The sequence below is a fragment of the Cydia fagiglandana genome, chromosome 16 (genome assembly GCF_963556715.1).
Source record: "Cydia fagiglandana chromosome 16, ilCydFagi1.1, whole genome shotgun sequence".
Taxonomy (NCBI): domain Eukaryota; kingdom Metazoa; phylum Arthropoda; class Insecta; order Lepidoptera; family Tortricidae; genus Cydia; species Cydia fagiglandana.
Genome location: NC_085947.1, coordinates 7,696,947 through 7,709,630, shown reverse-complemented (window position 1 = coordinate 7,709,630; position 12,684 = coordinate 7,696,947). Strand labels below are relative to the sequence as shown.

The following is a 12,684-nucleotide window of genomic DNA, read 5'->3' as shown; positions in this document are numbered from 1 at the left end:
TTGTATTCATGGAAACAATTAAGTTGGAAATTCGACGCATGTTTCACATGAATGTGGGTGGAACTGCGAAAATAGTATGAAATATTAATTTGTTAAGGTAAACGTCCTAGTGCTCGTCATTCTAATGCCAAACAGACCACCGTGCTGTTGCCTCTATTGACAATTACCTACTTATGTTTAACCCTTTGTATGTCTAAGCACTGATCAGTGCGCATGAATTTAAATCCATTGTTTAATACAATAGGTTTTAATTCATTCGCACTGATCAGTGCTTAGACATACGAACTATATGAAAGGTTAAAATATATGATATTGTACGAGACACTGACGGACTCTAAAAAAATGTGCACTTCTATTACTTCTAGGTAAGCAATAATGCCAATAATGCATAAGTAGTTTCTATTCCTTCTTTCCCAACTATTAGGTAATAGGTAATTAATACCTTGTTATATGACTGCATTAGACAGAGACAAGTGGCGGGAAAGAGGGGAGGCCTTTGCCCAGCAGTGGGACACACTAATAGGGCTAATTTAAAAAAAAAAATGACTGGTTAGTAGCCAAGCAGCGGGACCTTTTAGAAACACTAGACTTTACGATCAATCCATCAGCGATCTCGTTCCAAGTTGGGTAGTAAAAACAAATGACCGGCGGTCGCGTGTCGCGTCGTAACGACCAACTACGGTTTATGTGCTTTAATAATGTCGTTAGATAATTAGAAAACACTGATCTTTGCGGGCGTTCGAGAGAAAATGGCACCAACATGGTCAGAAACATAACTATAGAGTGTGGTCAGAAACATAACATGTCAGACGGTAAATTATGATTAACGTGTTTTTAGTGTTTACTATGTTGTAAAAATGTTATTAAATAAATTTAAATCTTCTGATTAGCGTCTTGAAAATTGCTGGTGTGTTGAGCAATTGGCATATAATACAATAATAGTAGTTTCCGTAAGTTTTTGCCTTTATGAGTAGTTTTAAGTACTTTGGAATCATTGCAAAGACCGGGCAGACTTAGCTTGGTTTGGCTTAAATTTTCGTATGAACAACAAAAGTTACTACCTTAAAGGAGTCAGAATTAGTCCAACCTTTTTTTTACATAGCCTATTTTGTGTCCCACTGCTGGGCAAAGGCCTCCACTTTCTTCCGCCACTCATCGCGGTTTGGTGCGGAAACATGCACAATCGTTCCAAAATGCCTCAAAGTCATACTGTCATCTCTTTTTCAACCTTATTATAATAGGTAAAAAAGGACATAAAAATTAATCTGGTTTTGAGTTCTTTGGCTTAGCCAATATATGTATAGCAAATATAGCAATGTTCAAAACTAAATCCGTCTTTCACTGCAGATGGATCAATGACACGCGCAACTGGTGGGTGGACGAAGACGGCGACCCCATCATCTGCGGCAACCTGACCGGCGCCCGGCACTGCGCGCCCACCCACACGTGCCTGTGCATCGGCCCCAACCCCAACCACGGGTACACCAACTTCGACAACTTCCTGTGGTCCATGCTTACCACATTCCAGCTTATTACGCTGGACTACTGGGAGAATGTGTACAATATGGTGAGTCTTGTTTTGATACGATAAAGAGTTAGTAGTTCGACCAGTGAAGAACGATAAGTGATCGACTATAAGCGTATTCGTGCGAATAAAAGAGACGCATATAGTAAACTGGTGGGTGACGGGAGGAAACCTATTATCTGAAACAACCTGACATGTGCCGATGCGAATGAAAGAGATGCCTATAATTAGTAAAGGATGACTCACGCTAGACCGGGCCGGGACCGGCCCTGAGCTTCCCGCGCTTCGTTTTCTATGGAAAGCGCCACGTGATCACCGATCAGCCATCATAGAAAATTACATGTCTAACGTGAATCATCCTTGATCGCTGGCATTCAGTATTTTGTCTAAAAACCTCGAAGAAAAATGTCACTTAATTATTCACTGATCGCCGCCAAATGGGACACCCGTCTGAAGGTGGACGCCCAAATAGTTCCCAAACACACATAAGTACTTAGTGATTTGTTTTTATTATTTATTCAGGCAAACAGTGAGTATAAGTTTACAGCTATAGCCAAGAAACTTATACTGTTAATACATATGTACCTATAGTCAGTGTCATAAAATTAGTACACTTGTATTACACACATTATACACTTTTGTGAGAGTATTTATTTAATTAATTAGACAATGAATGTATTTATTATATCGAGCTTTTCCTGTAAGTATTGTGGAATAAGCAAGAATTACACAGATTATTATGATTAATGATGTCAACAGTATATTGAAACAAGTCTTGTGGGAACCGTTTTGACGCCACTCTTTGTGTATGAGGCATTTACACTCAAAAAGTCCAAAAAATCGTGCGTTTGTCACAGGAGAATGATTTACCCACCCATCAGACCGAGAATTTATAGACGCATTACAAATGTGTAGCAAGAGTTCAAAAAGATTAATGACGCTCGGGTGAAAGAATCGGGCCTTTTCAAGCGCACTTACCCGAATTCTGTGGCGTGGTAAAAGGTAAAAAATCGAGCCTTGGCTCATACAGTCATAATTATCGATAATGCGTTGATAATTTAAACATCTTGTTATATTAAGGGTTTTGCCTTAAAACTAAATGTTGGCACGTAGGTCGGAGGATCTTGAGGAGAGTCGGAGACAAAACAGCGTGTGCTTTTTACGGTGTATATTGGAAAAGTGTCATGAGTACATTAAAATTCACTAGCCTAAAATAATTGATCTAATTACAGCGCCACCTATGCACTGTATAGGGAACTAAGTAGGTACCTTTATGTAGATCATTAATCCATCTAGGGATTCTAGGCTCGATAAAGTACGTAAGAGGTGAAATAGATGGCTCTGTTAACTACACAAGTTAACACTAAACAAACACTTAAGATAATTTTTTATTATCAATTTCATGGTAAAACTCCTGTAGTACTATGACATTGATTTAACTCAAAATCATAATAAGATCGTTAAAAAAGTATACTCCGACCAAACTATCCTCATTTAGGTACCGCTGTTTTGTCCTAAGTAGCAATCACATTTACCTGAACAAAAGCAGTTGTTTGAATAAATTTCAGACATATTTAAACCGTGGCTGTGTCTGAGCAAAACACTGCCCGGGGTAAAATGAGGAATGCTCCAAACCTCGGAGGTGCATTCGGACTTTTAATAGAATAGAATAGAATGTTTTTATTCGTGACAAAACTTAATAGATAAAACAACAGGTAATACTACCACGGTCACGAAATGGTCCCGACTCAGCAGGTGCTAGCCTAAAGGCTAGCGCTGGTCTTCCGTCGGGGCCATGGACTATTACGTCTAAATTATAAAAGAACACATTATGACTACAATATTACATAATAAAACTAGAAATTACAGTTTTAAAACATGATACCAATATTCTCCTTCTCAGTGCATCCTTCTAGAGTTAGATCAAGAAAAGTCTGCAGAGATATTGATAGCCCACGCAGTGCAAGTGTTATTTTAAACGTCGAACTTGTATGAAATTATGACGTTTAAATAACACTTGCACTTGCGTGTGCTATCAAAATCACTGCAAACTTTTCTTGGTCTAACTCTATATTATCTCTCTCGTCTAATGATAGTCCTTATGTCAGTTCATTTTTATATGGAGTAGCTGTCACGTAAAATATTTGTAGACATGTTTTTGGAGGTCTAGCACAGAATATACGCGCCTCGATTCGCCTTTGTACCCCTATTTCTGTAAATTTTATGTAAACCTGTGTTGTGTACAATATACTGATTAGTACTACTACTACTACTACTACTAATATGATAGTACGTAAAACATAATTCTATTTTTTTATCAAGCCAAACTAAAAGAGATTGCGTTCACCCCCCCCCCCCCTAAGGGGGAGGCCTATGTTCAGCAGTGGACGTCTTTTGGCTGAGATGATGATGATGATGAAAAGAGATTAAAGGAACTGTCACCGAGAATTATTGCGAGCGCCATGCGCTGAAATTTGTAAGATATTGTTATCGTATTGGAACAATCTGAATGCGCCTCTCGAGCGTCGTAATCTCGGCACCTGTTACTCGATGCAACTTTATCGCCGAGTTGTTCGGTTTTTAACTTTTTACCACCGAAAGTAAACGTTTATTGTTTTTTAAAAGGTTTACCCCCTTATTCATAAACGTTTACTAAAGTTGGCAAGCCGATGATAATCGTTTGTCCCTTTCCGACGTATTGGTTTGATGGAAAGGGACAAACGCATTATAAGCATATAGCATTCTAACAAAAGCAGGATAGCTCATGATGATTCTAGCTTTAGAATCATCATGAGCTATCCTGCTTTTGTGGCGCATCTCTACCACGACGAACATGAGGGCTCCTCTTCACGTTGGGCCAACGCCAACGCCAACGAGGGACGCAGCCATGCGGTAGAATGAGATAGCAATATCACTTGCTCCCTCTAACGCATAAATGCGTCCCTCGTTGGCGTTGGCGTTGGCCCAACGTGAAGAGGAGCCTTGAGACTAATCATGACCCAGACAACAACGAATGTCAAAAACTGTATTAGGTTTTTTTTTTATTGAAAATGACTTGTTTTTAAATAAAAAATAATGATATTGAAAACAATGAATAGCCGATATTTTGCCACTAGAATACATATTTAGACTAGGACCAAGCTAACGTAGCACAGCATTTGTAATGAGATAGTGTAGTAATGTTATCATATATATGTCAAATTTGAAACAGCTTAAGTTGAAAAGCGCCTTGTTTCCTGTGTAATATGTCTGTGCACCTGTTGGAATACTGCAACATGAGGGCGTTGTAATAACCTCACCATCGTGACGTTATTACGAATCTCGTGAGTATTCCGTGACGTCAGGTGCACGGATGTGCTATTGTTGGATACTGCAATGCCTGGAGGTAGATCCTGATTCAGCAATTTGTTATGGTTTTGAATTAGTTTTGATACAACTTTGACGATCGTGACGGTCGTGGTTATTCTTCCGCATCTCACGCACGAATTGATCAATCAGTCTTCAAGGACGCATCAAAAGATATTCCCATCCCATATCATTCTATCTATCTGGCTAAAAAATAACTGCATTTCCGTTGCCAGGGAGGTTTTGGCATTATAGTGAGCAACTTTTACTTTTACTACTACTACCCCGAAATCACGAAAAAAAGTACCCTCCCTTAGAATATGGACCAAGGGATATCCGTGGGAGGCCGGAAAATATCAAATCTAAGATACGCAGACGATACGACCCTCCTAGCATCAACCAAAAGCGAAATCAAGACTCTACTCCGACGCCTAGAGACCACAGCGCTGGATTTTGGACTGGCAATCAATCGCGACAAAACCAAAATGTTGATCATAGACCGTGCCAATAACAACCAACCAGACGTCCAAAATATAGCAGGATGCGAAGTCGTTAGTAGCTACGTATACCTAGGCTCCACGATCACCAACACCGGAGGTTGCGAAGATGAGATTCGGAGACTTTGCGCCGTGACTAGATCCTCGGTCGAAAAACTCACAAAGATTTGGAAGGACCGCAGAATAACCAGAAACACAAAGGTTCGGCTGATGAGATGCCTGGTATTTCCAATCTTTCTATACGGAGCTGAGACGTGGACGCTGAGGATGCAAGACCGTCGCAAGATTGACGCGCTGGAAATGTGGTGTTGGAGACGCTTGCTCAGAATCCCATGGACTGCACACCGCACCAACGCTTCGATTCTGAAAGAGCTTAATATCAAAGAGAGATTGTCGTCGACTGTGCAATTGCGAATCCTCAAATTCTTTGGACACATCACTCGTAACGAGGACTCCATGAAACGCTTGGTGGTGCATGGGAGAGTAGAAGGCAAAAGATCTCGTGGCCGCTCCCCAACACGATGGACAGACCTCATTAAGTCCATCACAGGGAATTCAGTCAACGATTGCTCCCACTCCACTAAAAACAGAGCACACATGGCGACGGATCGCAAGAGCTGCGGTGGCGCAGAAATCGACCGTGACATGACCACGACCACGCTGTCAAGAGTGCACGACTAAGAAGAAGAGAATATGGACCAACCAAAATGTATGAAACAACCAAAAATTTGTTCGCAATTTTGGGGTTGATCCCATAGTAAAAGTTGCATAATTTTGTACGTAGAGCTAACAATTCTAATTAACAAAAGACAAAAAGTTACTTCTGAAACAAAGTGTTTTATACAAAAAATGGAAACCGCCCTACTGAGTTGGCACCACTATGTCTGCAGATGATATCAACTGGGCCCAGTTTTATAAAGTTACAAGTTACAAGTTTACAGGCGTTTACTGGCAACACTTGCTCCGTTTTTTACAATTTGCGTTTTATAAAAGTACTGTGTTACAATTTTACAGGTTACAGGTACAAGTGCCTGTAGCTCAACCATAGACGAAAATACGGGAGTTTTATAGTTTTAAACTCATAATCGAACAAGCGTTTTATAAAAATATTGTAAATTACAAGTGTAGATTGGTACACTTGTAACAAAAACTTACATACGTCTTGAGTCCTGTAACAGCACAACAGCAGTTACTTGTTGACTCGTTTTCTGAGAGATTTTAAACTTTACTCTTTATTGTTAAGCACCAACGCCAACGATTGTGCCAGGGCATGCATACTTTTCCATGCACTGACCTTATTAGTTTTTGTTAATGTATCTGAAATATATAGTAAATAGGAAATAAAGTGACAATATGTTTGATTTTGATTTTATTGTCGATACGTTTTATTTTATCTACTAGGAAATGGAAAGGGATTATTGCCGATATTTGTCGTTGATTTATTAGCATTCGTCTCTTTATTTAAGTATAGTGCATTCACATTATGGTAAAGTGTACTATTCATAATTTTCGATACACACCGTATTTATCTTTCAGCCGCTACCGAAACGATACATTTTAATGTAAGAATGTGAAAGAGTACTTATTTACATGTTATTTACTTATAACGTAAATATTTCATTAAATCTAACTTAATCTGAATCTGAAAACGGCCCAAAAAGTATATCCTTGGCATGGAACGCCGCTCTCAACCACTCGATTTTTCCTTCATTTCTGGCCATTTTTCCAGTAATTAATATTTTACAGCAAACAAAAACACATAATTTACTAGAGAACCGAGTATCTATGACACACGTTTTTTTTTAAAATAGTGATGTCCTTCACACCTGTAGATTTCACATGTAATCGAGATTGACCGTGGTTCTTTACAACTGTAATTATTTATGTGTATTTATAAAACACCTGTAGCCGTTCACAGTGCATTACAGGTGCCTGTAGCCTGTACTCTTGTAACCTGTAACTTGTAACTTTATAAAACTGGGCCCTGGGCTCCCTTCCTCGCAGAATTAATTAAAGCCCAGCAAAACAGCCCTTACATTATGAATACGCTCAGACTAAAGTTCATTTCGGGAAGGCCCTTCATTATATCAACGTTGGCTAAGCTTCGGATCAGAGACGAGTAAATATTAACGACTGGGCTCCATGCAAATTGAGATTAGTTTATGTATTTACCGAGTGAGCAGATCATCTGCTCCGTTAAGACACAATCAAGAAAATAAACAGTAAAAAATAAGTTTAAGGTAAGCAGCCATATGCGATACCGGCAAAGTGCATAGCATATGGCTGCTTCCATATATTGTACATGCTTGCATATCTTGTAGAGTTTTTTAAATTTTTGATTTTATTACTGTACTCCCTCGAAAAAATCACGGTTGTTGCATTTCCGGTCATAAATAGCATCTTATTTAGAGAGGTCCTAAGGTCATATCCTAAGGCGATTTAACTACCGGTCCCAGTTATTTATTTAACTTCTGCTGTAACACTGAAAGGAAACCGTATGTTCGGTATGAGTATGTTCGTGAGCGGTTTCTATCGAGAGAACCGACCATACTGCCAAATCGGTTTGAATGTAAAACCGAAGCGAAGCTCAAACCGCATTGAAATGCTTCTTTATATCCATGATAACAGTCTGTAGTATTTACCTATCTCTGTTTCAAATCATTAAGGTACATTTCGCTGAGGTACGGTTACAATTGCACATTTGTTGTTGATTTAGTGTTCGCTGGGATTTGAGTAAGGGCCTAATTGATTTGAGTTAAGGCTCCATTAAGCCATTTGTAGACTTTGACTAAAAGATGACTGGCCGACAGACTGACTGATTGCTTTTAAATACCGCAAAATATTGACGCATCGATTATAACTGCATAAATCGTGACGTAATAGCCTTACTGCTGGACACTGTCCCTAAAGCTGCCACCTTCACTCTTACTCGTTCCATTAAGCAATAAAGGTGACAAACAGGCTGTAAGCACTAGGGGCCCGATTCGGATTATGAAATAGACATCTATTAGACATCTTTTAGACATCACCAAGATACGATAACGATATGTTTAAGATCTAACCTGTCAAATTTGACATTTGCGCGATTCTGGAGATACTTTTGAACGATTTCCACAGGATATGACTTAGAGATCCAATTCACATCTAATAGATATCTTACTCTATCTAACGTAAAAGTGACATTCGCTGCCCGAATTGCGCTGCAAAAAAGAACTAGTTGATATCCTAAACTATAACGTATCTAGAATGGATCTAGTACGTGTCGTCTCTTGTGAATATCTTGAAGTTCGAATGCAGCAGTAGGACGTTTACCCTGATTCAATCAAGGTTGTTACTTCCGTAACGCACATGAACTAATACGTAAAATAAACACGTCATCAAAATCGGAATCAGTCATTAATCGCGAACTTACAATTTACATTAATGAACCAATATTTGCATGTGGAATATGTGGATTTAATGTGATTAATCAAGTATGGCATAGCATTAAGGATTCAATTATTCAAATCAAAGCGGCCGTGTGCCGTGTATTCGCATCGTGTAAGCGAGGGCGAGCGAGTCCAATTCTTAACTTTTAGTTAAGAACCACCATCGTACTTTACATTATATGAGGGTTTTCAGAAAAAATGGTTCTATATACTTTTTTTTAAAAAAACATCAACTTTTTGGTTACTTATACTCAGGATTACAAGTACTATTTAATGAGACAAAGAAAAATAGTGTCCCCAGTTTTTTATACAAATTTTGGGTGTCAATTGTGTGACGGTCCATACAAAATGTATGTGAAAATGCGTCACATAACAGTCATTCTTTTGGGACACATTCTCTTTCTATTTAAATCTAGAGTCCTAGTGATTCTGACTAGAGATAACCCAAAAGTTGATGGTTTTAGAAAAAAAAAGTAAATGGTAATTGTTTAAGTGAAAATGCCCATATTGAGATTCGTGGAGATAGCCGTAGATAAAGAAAAAGAAAGCAGAGTTTAATTAAGTCTATATGATATTACTTATTTATTATTGTTTATTTAAAGCTTTATAATATTTAAAGCGAAGCCCTTTTAAACTTGTTAAGGGGCCCACTGATTAACAGTCCCCCGGACGGTATCGACCTGTCAGTTGTTCGGAACTGTCAAAATTTTGTTCTAACTGAGAGGCCGATCGATACCGTCCGGCGGACTGTTAATCAGTGGGCCCCTTTAGAAACGAACAGCCTTTTGTGGATACTAGAGTTCTTTCTGGTATTTATTACTGATTTATCTAGCTCAGTTTAAATGGCGCCCAAGCTCGAGTCGCGACGCCTGAAATAATACGCGATTAAGATTAATATTCGGCGGGAATTCCACTTTGTAGTTTCCTGATTACTTAACCATTGTTGCGATAGCCATTATTATTACGTTGGCGAAATAATCACGGATTAAATTGATTTGAAATTATAATTTTCCGAAGTCTATTTACAGAGTATCTTGTCGGGTTTGATACGCAAATTAATAGGCAAAACGTATCCGTTATTCACAGAGACTTTGGACTACAGTTGGGAGATTATACGGTACCTATACCTACTTAATGTGAAATACCTTTCCTCTGCTCAGATTACCCAGCACATTCAAGGCAACGACCAGGGGGCCGATTTTTGAATTTCGACCGCTCGATTTCGAGTATTTCGTTCAATAATATCTCCACTACTAGGCATGTATATTCTACTAATAGAATTGAAATCGAGTGGTCAATGCCACTAGATTCCAAATTTCGATCGCTGGTATTTGAAAAATTAGCATTTTGCAGTTTTCCACCGATTTTCGAGTGACGAAATCGAGCGATCGAAATTCAAAAATCGGCCCCCAGATCGACAACCTTTCGACGTTCGAATCGTTGATTGAATTAAAGTCTCGATCATTTGAGGAGCTCTATTTCGAAATGTTTAATGACAGACGTCCAGAGATCAATTTAATGCCACATGAACAGCAAATTAAACATTTACCGCCATTCCCCCTATTTAATGAAAATGCCGAATTCGAGACAAACCTTAATTAATGTGTTATTTGAAGCGGTTTATTGGCGAAACAATAATTTTATCGATAAACTGAGTGCAGTCAAAAGTAATCATAACAGAATTTTATCACGCACAAACTGCACAATTGGTTTGCGCCATTTAGTAAAATTGGGATTCGATATTCTTTTGATGAATAAAAATGATGTGAATTTTTAAAGGATTTCGCTGGCGTAAAATTGAATAAATAACAGCGCCCGTTATTATTATCAAAGGGTTTTATAGTGCCCACACATGAAACCACCCGCGACAAATATTATCGTTATGGCGAGGTAAGGTTTACTCGGGTAATTCCGAATGTCTAAAACTGTCGGATAATTCCGAAAAGAGACTTTTATTATGATGGAATTAAGGGTGATTTTCATCTGAATTTCGGAATTATCCGACATTCGGTATTACCCGAATACACCTTAACTATAAAATATATTTATTTAACAAAAGATAACTTTTTTATTTACCTACTGCGCGAGAGAGAGATGGAGCATATTATGGTGTGGATTAAGAGTAGTAATGGTAACCAATCTAACCATGTTTGCGTTCGAGCAATTTTATATGCAGTTTACCTAATTTCGTGTTGTACCGATCGTGACAGCATAAAAATCGACTTGCAACAGAACATTTCATAATTATTTTACATTTGGGTATATGTACCTGCACATGCAGAAAGAAAAAAAAAGAAAGAAAAAGCAAATTTTAAACACCACCAGCGAGATATTTCTTTCAGTCCCTGAGACTTAAAAATAAAAACGTGATATATATGTATCCCTCTCTATGTAGCCCTCTCGCGCTTGAGAGGAGGCCTGTGCTCAGCAGTGGGACGTACATAGGCTGAAATGATGAATGATGATATATGTATCCGGATCGTTAATTTCTGATGCTTTACGACAGAAGTGAACTTTTTCTAAAATGTGTTTGACCCATTTAGTTATTAAAGCTTCTTCCTTAAAAAAATAACCATACTGTATGGTGTTGCAGGTGCTATCGTCCTGCGGGCCGATGTCCGTGTCATTCTTCACGGTGGTGGTGTTCTTCGGCTCGTTCTACCTCATCAACCTGATGCTGGCCGTCGTGGCGCTCAGCTACGAGGAGGAGTCGCAGATCACGCAAGAGGTAGGTCGTAGTTACGGGAGGAGTCGCAGATCACACAAGAGGCATTAGGTCGCAGATCAGACCACACAGGATTAGGTTGCAGATCAAAAATGGTATGACACTCTCTTGAGTTCGACCTCTTGGTCGCAGCTAGATCTCAGATCCTGAGGTCCGAAGTGAGTGTCATTTTGTCGGTGATGGTCGGGGGATACTACCAAATAAACCAGATGCTGCGCAGAGTACACAAGAGATAGTTTGCAGATCACAAGAGATGACGCGTATCAATAGTATCGCAGGTGGTACATACTGTAGACGTTTGGTTTTTGGTGACATAAGTTCCAACCAGAGATTTGTATCCATTATCCTTTTAAGAACAGAAGAGTTACATAATTTTTTTCTGTCCATGTATGACCTTTTATACGCACTAACAATACATATTTTATCACAGGAAAGAAAAAAGGACCTAAACGAGCACAGGGACGACTCGACGTTCAGTTTCGACCCAACGTCGCTGGCCGTCAGGACCCTAGCCAAGGACTCAAAGAAGAGGATAGACGCCCGCAAAGGGCTTCTATTAGCATCGTATTCACGGAAGCGGACGAGGAGACGCAAACGGGGGAAGAGCGCCATACACCATGCTGCTGCCGTTGCTGCTGTGGCTGAGAGGTAAGAAAAGGATGGAAGGATGTTGTAAACGTAGTTTTAAAGTGTCATTCAATGGAACTTGCTAACTATGTAAACAAAAGTCACTAGTAATTAAATTCATAATTCAGAGACAATTTCAATATGGCGGTTTGTTTGTTTACATAGCAAGTTCCATAGAATGACACTTTAGTGGTCTTTGAGAAAAAAACGGTTGTGGCTAGCCTTGTGTCGGCGTTGCTGTCGTGCGCGGCTTTCAGAATTCACTCATATGATAAGAAAGTCGATAAACACACCAACTTTACTGTGTTAATAAATAGGTTGAGCGTTAAAATTCAGAAATAACTCCCATAAATTTATTAGATGAAAAAGATGTCATAATTAAAGAAAATATAGCAAAGGCCGTGACTGAATTTGAACTAGCGTCTTCGTTGGCGACTGATGCCGTAATTATCTCTTACAAATTGTTATCATTATTTATTTACTCATTCGTTGTAAAATTGGAAGCGATATCGGAAACCCTCGGGACCATCAAACTGT

General features: G+C 39.0%; 1 protein-coding gene across 6 annotated transcripts in view; it reads left to right on the top strand.

The window, feature by feature from the left end:
* The window catches only part of LOC134671827 (sodium channel protein 60E-like), a 110,303-nt gene that overhangs the window by 55,359 nt on the left and 42,260 nt on the right, over positions 1–12,684 (top strand). For all 6 annotated transcript variants that reach the window (XM_063529661.1, XM_063529660.1, XM_063529663.1 and 3 more), the window contains exons 4-6: positions 1,348–1,567; positions 11,389–11,523; positions 11,951–12,168. In XM_063529661.1, the coding sequence (XP_063385731.1) occupies positions 1,348–1,567; positions 11,389–11,523; positions 11,951–12,168 (573 nt within the window). The remainder of the gene's footprint in view (positions 1–1,347; positions 1,568–11,388; positions 11,524–11,950; positions 12,169–12,684) is intronic.